At 44.8% G+C, this 16,911-nt stretch overlaps 1 protein-coding gene across 1 annotated transcript in view; it reads left to right on the plus strand.

The window, feature by feature from the left end:
* The first annotated feature begins 3,771 nt into the window (after positions 1-3,771).
* ARL8B (ARF like GTPase 8B) overlaps positions 3,772-16,911 on the plus strand; it is a 36,804-nt gene continuing 23,664 nt past the window's right edge. Inside the window, exon 1 of the mRNA XM_087954614.1 lies at positions 3,772-4,023. Coding sequence (XP_087810740.1) covers positions 3,901-4,023 — 123 coding nt within the window. The 5' untranslated portion in view covers positions 3,772-3,900. The remainder of the gene's footprint in view (positions 4,024-16,911) is intronic.

The following is a 16,911-nucleotide window of genomic DNA, read 5'->3' on the forward strand; positions in this document are numbered from 1 at the left end:
TAAAACTCATTTCTAAACTCCATAGCTATTTGCATATTCTTGGTTCATAATTGGATTAGCTCATTTCAAAATTGTCCAAAGCAGAAAAGTGCGTCAAAAAAAAAAAAAAAAAAGTGCAAAAGTGGAAGGTGTGTGGAAGAGGGGTAGTCTTATACGGCTAGTATATAACAAACTCTATATTTTGAGTGGAAATGTTGGGGGTCGCCTTATACGCCGGCAAATACGGTAACTTCCTAGTGACAAAAGAGTACAGTGGGACACATTCTTTGATTCTCTGAGGAAAATTTCTAAGTACCTTCAGAAAGCTCTCTGGATTCAGCTGGCTTCTTAGTCCAACTGCTTTGTCTGTGAGTTTGTGTGAGATACCAATAAGCATGCATACAGAGTAATCTGACCATGGCAAAACACTGACAACTTGTCCTCCATCTGCTGATCACCACTGTTTTAAAGTAAACACCATGTCCTGCATGCAATCTCTTATCTGCATAAGACCACAGAATGCTTGGGGAAAACCAGTGATGTTTCAGTATATATCCTAAATTAAACAAAAATCACCTCAAAGGCAGAATGTATCATGTATCAAGCACATCAAATGTGTATACATCCTGAGATGGAAACAGTGCAATCAAACAAAATAGTCAATTTAACACTGCAATTTAATAGTTAGAAACTGGGGGACCATGAGTTTTAGTCCTGCTGTAAGCACAAAGCCAGCTGGATGGCTTCGGGCCCGTCATTTTCTCTCAGCCCTAGGAATTAAATCCACTTTAACTTACTGGCTTTGTATTCTGAGCCAGGACCACCAGTTTTATGAAGTCAAGATGCACTAGTGAAGGAATAAAGAAAAATTATGAACAATTGACTCCCACAGAAGCATGTCAACCTTCCTCATTTATCAGCCGGAAGACTCAAATCCAAGAAATCCCCACTGGCACTTGCACAACATCTGCCTAAGATCTTTAGCATTGTTTCCCAATAGAAAGCCAAATATTTATTTATTTATTTATTTATTTATTTTATTTATTTGATTTGCCAATTGTTTACAAGATAATAAGTATAAGTGTATACATAGTTGTGAATACATGAAATGGGTACATATAAGAAAAATAAAAGAAGAATAAGAGAAACAATAGGACAGGGACGGTAGGCACGTTGGTGCGCTTATGCACGCCCCCTACAGACCTCTTAGGAAAGGGGTGAGGTCAATAGTAGACAGTCTAAGGTTAAAGTTTTTGGGGTTTGGGGAAGAAACTACAGAGTCGGGTAGAGTATTCCAGACATTGACCACTCTATTGCTGAAGTCGTATTTCCTGCAATCAAGTTTGGTGCGGTTAACTTTGAGTTTGTATCTATTGTGTGCTCTTGTGTTGTTATGGTTGAAGCTGAAGTATTCATTGACAGGTACGACATTACAATGTATGATTTTATATACCATGCTTAAATCAGACCGAAGACGGCGTAATTCAAGGTTTTCTAGTTCTAGAATTTCAAGTCTGGTGGCATAAGGTATTCTACAACGAGTAGAGGAGTGCAGAACTCTTCTTGTGAAATATTTCTGGACTTTCTCAATTGTGCTAATATCAGATACGTAATGTGGGTTCCAGACTGATGAACTGTATTCGAGTATTGGTCTAGCAAATGTTTTGTATGCTCTGGTTAGTAGTGTGATATTACCAGAGAAAAAGCTACGTAGGATTAGGTTAACAACTCTTAATGCCTTTTTGGCTATGTAGTTGCAGTGGGCTAGCACTTAGATCATTAGAGGTGAGTATTCCAAGGTCCTTTACAGAGCTTGGGTCATCAACAAGATCTTGACTATTCAGCTTGTATTTTATTTTCTGATTTTTTTTGCCAATAGGTAAGACAGAGCATTGATTTGTTGAGATTTGAAGTTGCCATTTGTTTGACCATTCTGATACATAGTCAAGATCTTTTTGTAGGGTAGCAGTATTGTCTGTGATATTGAACAGCTTTACATCATCAGCGAAAAGAATGCAATTGCTCTTAATATGATCACAGAGGTCATTTATGTAGAGTATGAAGAGAGTTGGTCCTAGAACACTGCCTTGGGGACACCACTATTGACAGGTACAGAATTTGATAGGACGCTCCCATTTTGACCATTTGTTGTCTGTTTGCCAGGAATGCTTCTATCCAGTTATTCAGTTGTCCAGAGATACCATAGGATTTTATTTTTAGGAGTAGTTTGTCGTGTACCACTGAATCAAAGGCTTTACAGAAGTCTATGTAGATTGCGTCTATTGCTTTGCCCTGGTCGAGTTGTGTCGTCCATATGTTTTTGCAGTGTAAGAGTTGCAGATTACAGGATAGTTTTTTTCTGAAACCAAATTGTTTATTGGAGAGTAGGTTGTTTGTCTCTAAGTGGAGGATGATGGATTGGTTAATAATTGATTCCATGACTTTACAGGTGACGCAGCATAAGGAGATTGGTCTGTAATTTTCAACTAGGCTTGGGCCTCCCTTTTTGAAGATGGGGATGACTGTGGCTTGTGACCATAGGTTAGGCAAAGAGCTGGTCCTGAAAGATTTTTCAAAGATTATGCTTAGAGGTTTGGCTATGGCAGTGGATAGCTTTTTTAAGAAGTAGGCACATATTCCATCCGGTCCAATAGATAGAGATGGTTTTAGATTGCGTAGTGCTTTTTCAACATTGTCTTCTGTAAAATCGATATGTATTAGATCATTGTTATCTGTGGTACGGCTAGGAAATACTGGGCATGATCCATTGCTGTTTACAAATACTGAGCCGAAGAATGTGTTAAAGATGTTGGCCTTAATGGTGTCGTCGTTGCAGTCTTTACCATCAGGTCAGATGCTGCGTGATGTACATATCCTAATTGCTAATTTGCACCTCACACAGCATCTGCCGAGACTCTCAGTATAAATGGGGCATAGTATCTTCCCCTCAATGTGACTGCAGGGTCCTGCATCAAACTGTAAATAAACATAGTGACCTGCTGTAAGCTGACGGCATATACTGGTCCAGGATGCATTTTTAAAAAAAATATAAACACTGTTTCAATGGTTAGACACTGGCATTTGGACATAGACCTTAACGTTTATATTTTATTGTGTTTTCCTAATCTAGATGAAATGTTGATAGATAGATATATATAAAGCTACAACTTTAAAAGCACAACTACAATGACGTGGGAAAATACCCGAACAAAGCTGAATGCCATACATGTAAGTACCCGCGAAAACTTATATATATATACACACACACACACATACTGCTAGTTCATGTATGATATGCCATACACTAAATAAATAGTAAGTCCTAGGAAGCAGGCAATTGGCAAACCACTTCCAAACTCTTGCCAAGAAAACCACAGGGACTTGTCCAGGCAGTCGCCACGAGTCAAAACTGACGCAAAGGCACGCGCGCACAAACAAAATAACGTTCACTTCAAAGCAAATTCTGGCTCAAATTTCTTCCTGATCGGGGCTAGCCAGGAATTGCACCCAGGGGTGAGAAAGAGCACAAAATCTTTAACCCAGATCAGATCTGCCACCCCAGCTCTGCCGCGTCTCCTTTTATTGCCTTGGCTATCTATCAGGTAGTTCAGGAAGTGGTTCTTGTCCGTCCCTCCCGACCTCTCCGCCTCCTTTAGTCTTCCACGGGTGTAGCACCACCCCGCTGCCGGCAGAGGCCGCTGTGAGGCCATCCCGGTGGAAGCCGTAGGGACGGGAGCCGTTCTTGTCCTACGGTACGCCAAGCCGTCATATGACCCACGGACGCGAAGAGGCAGAGGGGAACAGCTGCAGCCGCCGGGAGTCGGTCGGTGTCGTGGTGACGGAAAGGCGAAGCGGAACGAGTGGAGCCGGCGAGGCGGACGCAGGGGAGAGACGCGGGGCTGGGCTGCTGTCGCTGCCACCATGCTGGCCTTGTTGTCTCGGCTGCTGGACTGGTTCCGGTCGCTCTTCTGGAAGGAAGAGATGGAGCTGACGCTGGTCGGGCTGCAGTACTCGGGCAAGACCACCTTCGTCAACGTCATCGCGGTGAGAGAGGCTTCGGAGCGCCCCCGCCCCGCCCCGGCTCGGCTCGGCTCGGCTCTTTCTGCCCGGCCGGAGTTTGGGGAAGGGGAAGCGAAGGGAAAGGGGTTGTCCCGGGGCTGCTTCGCCGCTTCCAGTGGGAATCCAGCGGGACCAGAAACTGGCTGATCATCCTCTTTTTTTTTTTTTTTTTAAATGAAAAGTGCCACGGCACGAGAACGTGTCCCACGCAACCTGGGAAGGGGTGGGGGGAAGCCATTTGGTTTGCAAGCGCTGGCTGAAATGCTGCCTTTACGAGGGTGGTTTGTAACAGGGTCACGTACGAAAAAAATGCCTGCAAAGAAGAAAGATCGATGCTTTCCCCCTCCCTCCCCGATCCCGAGTCTATCCCCACGCACGATGTTTTTTTCTCCCCTCTTATGGGCAGCGTTGAGCTATCATAGTTTGCTATCCCGTGGTTTGGGGCAGGTTTTTAAGCTTCGTGGCGTGGGGATGCTGCTGCCTGTAGGGACCGAGGCTTCGTCTTCTTGGGCATGGGGTGGGGCTGAGGATTTTTTTTTCTTTTTTAAACCCTAATTGTTCTTAACGCTTTGGAGAAGACCAGCTTGGTATCTTCGCCTGGCTGGACCGGAGCTTCCTGCGTAGCTCCTTTGCGATGAGCAAGGTCAGGAGCTGCTTGCTCTGGATTACCCTCCCGTCCTTGGGGCTGTTGTCATTCTGAATCTTTCGTGGGTGTGGCATCCCCCCAAAAGGAATCGTCTAATCGTGGAGGTTAGAGGTTCCCAGGGGTGGCAAAGACAAAAGGCGTTTGGGTTTATGGCACTTGACTTTATAGCGCTCTTTTGGGTTTGCCTGTCTTGTTCCTCTTTTGAAGAAATGGGGACACAAAGGTTTAGACTTGACATTTAATGTCAGATCACTTATATGTATAGAGATTGGCCTCATTATGTAGGACTGAATATGGTGGGATCAATTGGAGAACTCAGGACTGTCCTGGCCCCCCCTGTGTGTCTGAGATTTTCCAGGAAACATACAGATGGCTCATTTATATACCAAAAGTTGGTTAGAAATATGCAAAATTTATTGTACCTTTTACCTACCACCTGTATCATTTAACCACTGCCTGTAGTCTTGCTTCCCTAAGTGAGAATTCAGGCTACCTCTTGGGGAACTAGCAATCTTCTTGCACCTCAGAGGCAGGGTATTCTGTAGTTATAACAGATACTTTTCTTTGTCATAGTCTTCATTTTACCTCAACGCTGATTTTCTTCTCATACACTATTGAAACAATTAGCTCTGCAAACTTAAGGATGTATATTTAAGAGGTAATTCTCAGTTCAGTGAGATAACTCTCAAAAAAGTTTTGTAAGTTGCAGTCTTAGATGCAAATAGAAATCTTTTGGTATGGTTTGGATTTGGGAATATGATTCTTCATCAGAGATAATTTGAGCAAAAATTACAGTGGAAAAATATGTTATAGACATCCATACAGTTTCTTAGAACAGTGAGTTATATCTAATGCTTTGATACTGGAATAAGCTGTGCTGAATTTGTTTTTATGGCATAGTTAATAAAGACTGGGGGGATTTAGAAAGATAAGAGTTAGGGAGTAGCATCTATGATAGTCATATGATACAACAAAGTTGCCTTTTACTTAAAGCAGCAACAATAGGAGGGTGGGGTCAAACTACTGATGGAAACTGGTTGGGATAGATTAAGAAATGCTTTTGCAATGGTACAGTTTAGAACATGCCTGTTTAATTTAGCTGTTGACTTGATTATGCATGCTGAAATTAGTTCAAAAGTCTTTGGTGGTGTTTTTTTAATGTGTTAGTTTGACAGAACAAACAAGATATGTGTAGCCAAGTTGGGTGTTCCTGGTAACAGTATTGTTCGCTGTTGCTCTAGAATTATCATTTTGGTATATTTAAGGTATTTGTAATGTTGTAATTTACAGTTTTTGAATTTGTAATGCTATGATTTACAGTTATAGTTTGCAGTATAAACTGTAGCTTCATCACATGCTAAGTTATTCTTTACAGCCCCCCTCAATATAATAAACTTTGTAAATATTTTCTATTTTTGTTTATGAAACTTAAAAATGGACCCTGCTTGGATTTTATTACATTTGTATCAATAATGTGTATAAAAAAATAAGCAAGGTACCAATTATGCTTTGTAGAGAATGCCTTTTAAACTTGCCCTGAACTTAGGCAAGAGTGCATTTGTAAATATATTTAAATGAGTTATCACTCTTACTAGCAAACTGTGTAAGTATATTATCTGAGATAGAAGCAGGCAATTGAAGCAATTTTAATCTTAAAATTCATTGATATAAATACAATATTCATTGTATTTTTTATGTGTTGATAAAACCCTAATTCTGACAAGATTTTCAAGTGCTTCTTAAGGGAGTATTTAAATGAAGCTGTCCTGTAGGGTTTTTTTTTTTGTGTGTGTGTGAATTAATGTTCTAGGATCTAATCTGGGTCGGTCACTGGAACTTCTGCTGGAGAGAGGTTCCCTGAACCTCCCAGCATGAGTCTGAAAGCTCAGAAGACCTCTGGTCCCAGTAACTGACCCAGATTATTAGATCCTGCAACATTATTCTGGGATCATAAACACATGGCACAACATAGGAGAACAAACCCATCATGACTAGATTTAGCAGTCTATCTGCACTTAAAAGATACAGGCCACTCTTTTAAAGACAGCAAAATCCACATTTTGGACAGAGAGGACTGCTGGTTTGTAAAAGAAGCCATTGATGTTAAAATTGAGCAGCCCTCTCTCAACAGAGGGGGAGGAATACAACATCATCTATCTCCAATCTACAACACAGTCCTTTCAACAGTTCCAAGAAGTCTCCACTCAGGTGACCCTGATGAAACATAAACCTCCAGGTGACCTTAATGACTCACTAAAAGAATGCAAATGACCAGCTGTCTGCAAGGAATATAAATCCTTCCATGCCCCACTATCCAGTCAAACTTGAAGAAGCTTCTTGGATGAGAAGTGAAACATCTTCAAAGAAAAACCAAAAAAGTCCAGTTGCCTTTTGAAAAAGCACCTTTGGGACAACCATGACCTGGATGACTGAGAATCTCCATAGACATTATCCTGGGGCACATATATTCACCTTCATTCATTATTAATGTTCAGTTTAGGAGATGAGCATGTTGACATGTTCTTTTTAATTTGGTTGATACAGGCAGAAAAGCTTTAGTATAAACTACCGTATATGCCGGCGTATAAGACGACCCGGCGTATAAGACGACCCCCCAACATTTCCACTCAAAATATAGTTTGTTATATACTCGCCCCCTCTTCCGCACGCCTTCCACTTTTGCACTTTTTTTTTTTTTTTTTGAGGCACTTTTGTGCACCGTGGAAACGAATCCCGTGAAGCCGAAAGGAGCAGCCAGCCTTCTCCCAGCTCCCAAGGAAACGAGGCTCGCACCGCCCGGGCTCCGCTGAGGTATCCGGCTGGGGCTGTCAGGAGTTGTTACCGCTGGCGCGGCTCCGCACGGCTCCAGTCCCGCGTTGCCTCGGGAAGGGAAAGGCAAAAAGGAAGAGCCGCGGCAGCGCTTTGCAATGGCAGCAGCGGCTCCTGGTTTTGCCTTTCCCTTCCCGAGGCAACGCGGGACTGGAGCCGCGCGGAGCCACGCCAGCGGTAACAACTCCTGACAGCCCCAGCCGGATACCTCAGCGGAGCTCGGGCGGTGCGAGCCTCGCTTCCTTGGGAGCTGGGAGAAGGCTGGCTGCTCCTTTCGGCTTCACGGGATTCGCTTTCCACGGTGCAAAGTGCCTCAGCCGCGGCAGCTGCAGTGCTTCCCAATTACTATTTGCCGGCGTATAAGACGACCCGGCATATAAGACGACCCCCCCAATTGGAGGCATGTTTTTCAGGGCAAAAAAGTCGTCTTATACGCCGGCAAATACGGTAGGTAAAATAGGATCCTAAGATACATTCTTGTTTATTGTTTGAAGTGTCCCTGGCAGCAAAACACTATTTTCAGGAAGAAGGTAGCTCATATATATAGGTTGTTGAGTAGGTGCTTGAAGATCCTACTCTATTTGATTCACCCTTTTATTCCAGGTCCTGTATTTTATTTGGATGGGTATAGGTTAGAGTTGGGATTTAAAGCTTAACTAATTGAACATTTTCCTGAAATAATTTACTTCTAAAGTGGGGAAATCATTGCAGGTTCCTTAAGGATTATATTCCTATATAATTTTTCTTTTTTCTTGATGTGATGAGTTGTGGTATTGGGGAGTATGTTTAGCTTTGGGCATAGACATTGCTAAAAATTCAAAAGTTTGGGTGCGCAACCACAAATAAATATGTCCTGAAATTGATTCTGAATAGGGATTTCTTCTTTAAATTTAAAATATATTGATGACTTCTGTTGCTGATAAAAGAGAAGTAAACTACACAAGGCCGAAATTAGCCTACTTGCCTAGGCAAAAGAAAATAACAGGAAAATTAGGCAAATATTCATGGAATATATTTCTATGATCAGCACTCAAGTGCTAAATGTATTGCTATGACAAAGTTTTGTGTTGGTATTGTTTGATTGAGATCTTTATCAAAAGTGGCAGCAGAATACTTGAGTTAATATATAGCCAAATTAAACTAATAAAACATGATCCTGAATATCTTGTTCTTTGACAATTATATTACTTTTTTGAAGATTACAAAGCAAATACATTTAAGCGAGGTAGTTATTGAATTATAATAGTGAAGCCAAAATACCATATCAGCAATGATTTATGCTAGTTTCTTACTCCAATTATTTTTTGAGAGGAGAAGGCTATGTTAGCTTCCTTTCAAAATAATCTTCAAAGTAAACATGCCCTCTTGTAACCTCTTGTAACCTTTCAGATGAATTGTCAGCTATCTTTAACTTGGCATACGTGGCTGTATTTGTATAGATGAAATAAGATTTTGTTTTTATTGATGAGTCAAATTATGAGGAAAAAATTGCTTCAACTGAGTTGCTATTGGTAACATAATTTTTGTTTTATGAAAAGGACCTTTTTATCTTAATTCAATAAAAATTGGTTTACTAGCCTAAAATGGAATAACAAGGAGAAGTTGACATACAGATGTCGAAAGAAGGGAGGGTTTTGTATATAAGAAAAGTAAACTTAAATTCTTAAAGCAGAAATAGAATTCATTATAAGTGATAGACAGTTATTTGTTAATTCAATTTGTATAGTCGTAGGATTTCCAGATCTGAGCATAAAAAGTACGGATAACCACAAAATAACTACAGAAAGCCCTAATTCTTGGCTGTCATGTTCTGGTCATACTGATTTTTTTAAACCCCAGTTACATAGTTATTGTTTATTTCTTAGTTGAATAAAAAGCTATTAAAATGTGTCTTCACAAGTCCATTGATTAACTTTAATAATTAACTTATTTCTTACTTTATGTAATGCTCTCTTTTAGGAGTCGACTAGGCTTGTATAAGTCCCAAATAACATGATCAATATTTTGAATGATGTCCAGAAACACTTTGAGAATAACAATATATCTGGGTTAACAAGTGAATTATGCATATATAACTAAATTTGGATTCAGCGCAAAGGCTTTGTTGTCCTTTGGACCATACCTTATTGCCATGTGGCAAATGCTACATTGTTTTAGATGGTATTATAAACCTGCTTTAATTTTGTATTGGTCTTCTATTGATAAGAATAATATATCTCCAATAACATGATTAAATTAATAATTTACAGTAATTTATAATTTGCCAAATTATAGGCTGAGGTCTCTGTGGCTTATTTTGTATTGGTGTTCTTGTACCCTTTTAATATTTATTAAATGTTAAAAGATTGCAAGAATCCTTTCTTAGATTGGAATTGATACATATTTAATGTTTATTACTTTATCATAATTCTTGTATTGCAAGTTTTGTTTAAGAACTAAAGTGAACAACATAATGGTCAGAAACCTAGATAAAGTTTTCATTTTTTTTTCTTCATTTGGGAATGAAATTAGACTGTGATTTTATATATCTTTTCTTTTGGGTAGTAAAGTATAGGATAGTATTATAAATTGTATATGGCATTAAAAAAGGTATAATTGTATTTATGTGCAGCCATCATTGTAGCAAGGATCTCTGGAACAATTTCACTTGTGTTAATGGTAATACAGGTAGTCCTATATTTACAACAATTCATTTAGTGACAATTTGAAATTATAATAGCATTGAAAAAAATGTCTTATGACCATTTTTCACATTTATGATCGTTACAGCACACCTATGGGCACATGATCAAATTTCAAACACTTGGAAATTGGCATGTATTTATGATGGTTGTAATGTCCCAGGGTCGTGTGATTACCTTTTGTGACCTTCTGACAAGCAAAATCAAAAGAGGAAACCAGATTCACTTAACAACCATGTTACTAACTTAACAGCTGCAGTGATTTACTTAACAGCTGTGGCAAGGAATACTGTAAGATGGGTCAAAATGTTCTTAAAAACTGTCTTGCTTAGGAAGACAGGAATGGAAATTTTGGCCTCCATTGTGGTTGTAAATTGAGCATTCCCTATACTGCATGGCTTTTAACTGCAAAGTAAACCTTATGTACAATGTAGTTCTCCCTCGAGCCGTTCGGAGCATCCAGAGACTGGGATGTGCTTCTGAGTCCTCTTCTTGCAGGCTGAGCTTTAGATGAGGAAACGCTCCGCCCCTCACGTGGTATCGCGCAGCGTCTCCCAGTCTTTTGCTCAGCCTCGAAGAGTCAGGCTGTGTTTTCAGAGAGCTCCTTGGCTGATCGTTCATTTCTTGCATATTTCTTGCCTATTCCAACTTCGTCTTCATAAGGTTTGCCTTTCCTTCCTCCTCCTGCGCAAAGGGTCTGGACTTAAGGGAAAAATTTCCCGTCCCTGGGGCGGCTGTGGGCTGCAGCAGCGATAGCGCGACCCCCCCCTTATCAGATCGCGTCGCTGCCTCCGCGTGCCTCGTGGCACGCATTTCTTTTATTGCTGGATTCCCCCCACCCTAAACGCCGATCGGGAGGGTCATCGCCCTAGGGCCCTAGGAGCTGAGCTGACCAGCAAGCCCTCCTTTTCCGTCCCGAAGGCGTCCCGACGGTTCAGCTTGCGGCCGCCATTTTGGCTCCGCATCGTGGTCGGGCGCCATTTTTAAATACTTTAACTGCGGTGAATTGGAGCTCCAGGCCTTGTTAAAGCTTAGCTGCCCATCTCTTCCACCTGGCCCGCTCCTTTATTACTTGTTGGCCTCCCGCAGCCCGTTTCGGGCGAAGTTGCAGCCCCTCCGGTTTTATTTTTCTTGTCTGGAGGCCTGCTGCCAGAGGCCTCTCTTCAACTCTAGGCCTCAGGCGTTTATTTGACTGATTGGCCTGTACTGAGATACAGTTCTCCCTGTTACAGTTACTGTTTCTATAGATTTCAAAAAAAAAAAAAAAAAAAAAAAACACCAGAGTTCAATTCCTGACAGAGGGTTTTAATCCCATTGGAAAAATCTGTGGCTACAATGCATATTATCCTTGATTTGCAGCAGCTTGTTTAGTGACTGTTCAAAGTTACAATGACATTAAACAATAATAATAATAATAATAATAATAATAATAATAATAATAATAATATTAATAATAATAATAATATATATGATATTTTTAAAACCAGGGGCTGTTTAGCTCCTGAAGCTAATGTATTGCATATTGTCACCTAATGTGAAATACAAATACAAAAAAAAAAAAAAAATTCTTTTTGTACACCAATATTTCTCATAGATATATAGAGGTATACGTAGAACCTGTTTATTCACCTGGTATAAAACATAAAAATAAATAAAGGGAGAAGAAAAATTACAAATTAGAGTATATATATTTCTGTTATCTCCGTACATAACAAATTCCAAAAGGGGAGCGGGCCAGCTTCATCGCACCCGGCCTCATCCAGGCCTGATCTGGGCGAGCCAACCGCCCTTGCTAGTATTTATTATCTAACATGGCAGACGACAATCCCTCTAAACGTCCTTCCTTGAAGGCTAAGGCAAAGTCCCACTACTTGCGCAGGCAGGACAAGGAACCTAAGGGCTCTAGACAGGACAAGGAACCTTCCAAGGCCTCCCAACGTGACGCCTCAAGGCGCCACAAAGCGTTGGAAAAAGAGTCTGACAGGCGTTCAGGAGTCCCGCCCAGAGTCGTCCAATACTTCCTCCTCCAACCACTTTAACACCCACTGCTGCTGGTCTGCGCCAGGACGAACCCTCTACCTCCGAGGTTCCGCCTCACATCAGGGCTTGGATGGAATCAGCCATCCGCCAGAGCATTGCAGAGGGACTACAACACATGACCAGATCAGTCTTCTCTCCATGAGCCTCAAAGCACGACTCTTTCTCCATCAGATCCCTTCCACAACCGGTCCCCCGGTTGATCAGGTACTCTCTCAGAGGGACAGCCCTCCTCCGGTTGGGGCCCAGGTGGAGGAGGAAGGGGACTTTGGGGATTTCAGGGAAGAGGAAGAGGACTCCCAGATGGGATCCTCCCGCTACAGTGAAACCCTCTTAGAGGCTGACATCATGGAGGGGAGATGTCGGAGGACGAGGGCACTTCCCCACCAACCCACTTTTGGGGAGCTGTTCAAGCCGCACATGTTCAAGTCCCTCCTCCTTAAGGCCAAGTATGTCTCTGGCCTTCTTCCCCAGTCCCCTGCAACCTTCCCCCGTCCCAGAGGGCCCGGAGGACTCCATTTTCACCCAACCAGTGGTGGAAGCTGAGGTCATCCCTTCCCCTTCCATCTTCGTGGATCCGGTGCGAAGCAACTCACCTCCACAGGGACCCCTCCTACACCCTCTAGCCAAGACAAGAGATTCCTTAATCTCGATTCGGCACTATCTAGCCTTCTGAACATTCCGGAACTTGATGACCCCATTGTGGGTCTGGTTTTCTCCTCTACCCCTTGTGAGGCCCTAGAGACCTTGAAACCTGATGACATGCGGGCGGAGTTGCCGCTGCGCAGGGCCCACCTATATGACGCCTGGGCCATTAAATCAGCTATGGCCGCTTCTTTTTCACAAGGTCCTCTATCCGCTGGCTACGTCAGCTCAAGGAACACGTCCCCGCTTCCAATCTCAGAGCTCACCAGGACATAGCGAAGTCAGTGGCTGCAGCCGAGTTCTCGGCTGACGCCACTTACCAGTCGGTAAAATTCTCTTCCAGGGCCATCACATCGCACGTCACGGCTCGTCGCATGCTGGCTCAAACACTGGCAGACGGACGTAAGAATAAGGTCAAGCTGGCCACTGCTCCCACTAAGGGAGATAAACTGTTTGGCCCAGCTTGGAACCACTGTTGGTCGAGGACCGCAGTAAGAGAAAGTATCTACCCCCTTCCCGTCCAGATACCCTAGACCCCCTTCCTTCCGATCCCAGGACCGCACGGTCCCGGACGACAGGACCAGACGCGGTGGCAGCTACAAGAGACCCTTTCGGGATCGGGAGGAAGGCCCTACCGCAGAAGGTGGAGCCTCTTCCTCCCTCCCCATTGGCGGCCGCCTCAGCCACTTCGCTGCCCAATGGGACATATCCACATCCGATGCATGGGTTAGGGACACAATCAGGTTTGGTCTCGCCCTGGAGTTCAGGTCCGCCCCCTGATTATTTCATCCCATCCCCCCTCCTCAAGGGATCCCTCCAAACGTGCACCAAGGGATGCAGCCATCCATCATCTTCTTGACATCCAGGCCATGCAACCTGTCCCTCCGAATCAGGGAGAAAAGGGCTTTTACTCCCATCTCTTTGGGTGCCCAAGCACTCTGGGGGTTGGAGAGTCATCCTGGACTTGAAACGGCTCAACCGTCACCTTATCCAACGTAGGTTCTATATGCACTCCTTGCAATCTATTCTTTTAGGCTCCAGGCGGGAGACTGGTTATCTCCCATAGATCTTCGGAGGCATTCCTCTATATTCCAATCAGGGCCCTCCCATTACAAATTCCCCAGGTTCTGTCATAATAGCCTTCACTATCAATACGTGGCCCTACCCTTTGGACTGGCATCGGCCCCGGACCTTCACCAAGGTCCCGGCGGCCCTGGCGGCTCATCTCAGGAGCGTTCCCGTCCGCCTCCACTGCTACTTGGACGTTATCCTTATTCTATCCCGTCCAAATCCCAGGCAGTCAGGGATACCAGGGTCTCCCTCTCGCCTTATGGGCACACGGGTTTCTAGTCAATTGGCAAAGAGCCAACTTACCCCTTCCACCCGAATCAACCTCTTGGGTGCCATAATTTATTCCGTTTCTCAAAGAGTTTTCCTCTCTCCGGAGAGGTTCCTTAGCATTCAAGCACTGGTCAAACAGAGCAGGCGTTCAAGGAGGGTGGCCTTGATGGACTTCTCTGAATTGTTGGGCAAAATGGTGCCACCCATCTCTATTATTCCCTGGGCCCGTCTACACAGTAGATCCCTCCAGTGGCTCCTGCTCCCGTTCCAACGATCCGGAAGAAGCAACTCGAAGGCCAGAATCAGGGTCCCTCCAAGGGTCCTCACGTTTCTTCTCTGGTGGACCAATTCCGCCATCAACAGAGGCCACCTCTTCGAGGAACCTCAATGACTCTCCGTCACTACGGACGCTAGCCTGTCCGGTTGAGGCGCTCATCTCAACTCGCTCTCGGCACAGGGCAAATGGTCGCCGACCGAGCAGAGGTGCAGTATCAATTGGCTAGAGCTTCACGCTGTCCATCTGGCCCTGTGCAGTTTTTCCTCAGGTCCGCAAACATCACGTTCGTTCTCACGGACAACGTCCACGGCCAATGCCCATATCAACAGGCAAGGGGCACCCAGTCCATCCAGCTAATGAGGGAAGCCGGCGCCTTTGCCGCTGGACAGAATCCAACCTCCTATCTCTAAAAGCCGTACACATCTCCGGAGTAGACAATACTCAGGCGGACTGGCTGAGCAGGGCCACGGTGGACCAGGCAGAATGGAGTCTCCATCCATCCCTACTCGAGGAAGCGTCCAGAATATTCGGCCTTCCGGTGGTGGACCCTTTCGCCTCTCCGTCCAACACTCAGCTTCCACGGTTCTTCTCCCGGTATCCGTCTCACCGGTCGGAGAATCTCAACGCCATGCTTTGCCCATGGCCCCCAGGGCTCCTATATGCCTCCCCTCCGCTCCCGTTAGTTCCCAGAGTAATACAGAAACGCATTCAGGAGAGGGCAGTCCTTCTCCTGGTGGCTCCCTATTGGCCCAGGCGACCGTGGTTTGCGGACCTCCGCTTTTATCGGTAACGCCTCCATGGAGGATCCCCGGACTGGGTCTCCCTCTCTCAGGGGCCCCTTCTGCATCCGGAGCATCAATGGCTCCAGTTAGCCGTCTGGAGGTTGGCGGATCCGCCTGACTAGTGAAAAGCCCTCAGTCAAGTCATCGACACTATTTTGGCCGCCAGGCGACCTTCCACTACACGAATTTATGATGCCACTTGGAAGGGTTCTGCAAGTGGTGTAGCGGGTCTCAGATTGATCCCCTCTCTCCCTCTGTGGCTCAGATCCTAGAATTCTTCAGGAAGGCCTTCGCAAGGGGCTCGCACCTAACACCCTGAGACTACAATTTTCTGCCCTCTCGACCGTGGTCTCCTGTGATAACTACGATTCCCTTTCTCATCACCCCCGAATTAGATCTTTCCTTAGGGCGCCACCAACCTGTGCCCTCTCACTGTTCACAGGTTCCCCACATGGGACCTCATCAAGGTCCTCATTTATCTTACTCGTTCCCCGTTCGAGTCTTTGAGGGACTCATCCCTTCAGTTTCTCACCTTTATGGTAGTTTTTTTCTAGTAGTTATTACTTCTCCTCGTCGAGTTTCGAATTAGCAGCTCTGTCAGTCAGGAGCGATCTATGCGTGTTCCATGCAGACCCGAGTGGTCCTTCGTCCCGACCCCACCTTCCTACCAAAAGTCAACTCTCCCTTCCATAGGTCACAGGATCTGGTTCTACCAAACTTTTGCCCTAGGCCCTCCAGGGGCAGGGGGTCCTCTGGCACTCCCTAGATGTTAGAAGGGCCTCGCGTATACATATTAAGCGCACTCAATCCATGAGAAAGTCGGAATCCCTCTTCCTATCCTTTCAACCCAGGTCACTGGGGCTTAGGGTTTCTCCCTCCACCATCAGTCGCTGCATCAGGGCCACCATTGCGAGGTGCTACCTTTCCCATTCCCTGCCCGCTCCGGGTGGAATAACCGCCCATTCCACCAGAAGTGCAGCCACCTCGGCGGCCTGGGCCACGCAAGCCCCCATCGCTGACATTTGTCGGGTAGCCACCTGGACCTCTCCGTCCCGTTTATCAGACATTATAAAATAGATACGTACGCCTCAGCGGAGGCCTCTTTGGCCGACGGGTCTTACAGAGGATCATCAGTGATCCGGAGGGGCCTTCGGGCCAGACGGAGTCCACCCGTAGGACAGCCCAGCTTTGGTATGTCCCAGTCTCTGGATGCTCCGAGCGGCTCGAGGAGAATGGGCGTTGGTTCTTACCTGATACGCCCCTTCTCGGCGAGCCGCGAGGGCATCCAGCCCCACCCTAATTTCTCCGTCTGGTGGGGACTCTTGATTCAGCCAAGGAGCCAATAGTAGATTAAAAAGAATTAATCACCTCTCTTCTCGTTATCGCAAAAAACTGGGGAGACGCTGCGCGATACCATGTGAGGGGCGGAGCGTTTCCTCATCTAAAGCTCAGCCTGCAAGAAGAGGACTCAGAAGCACATCCCAGTCTCTGGATGCTCCTCGCGGCTCGCCGAGAAGGGGCGTATCAGGTAAGAACCAACGCCCATTTCTTATGCAGTCACCGGTCAAACTGGATCATGACTTATTTTCCAAATGAATGTAATAGTAGTATTACTCATGAAATACGATGTTACAA

Source organism: Notechis scutatus, chromosome 2, assembly GCF_049901735.1.
Source record: "Notechis scutatus isolate UNSWTSFEM ecotype Mainland chromosome 2, rNotScu1.2, whole genome shotgun sequence".
NCBI classification, from domain to species: Eukaryota; Metazoa; Chordata; class Lepidosauria; order Squamata; family Elapidae; genus Notechis; species Notechis scutatus.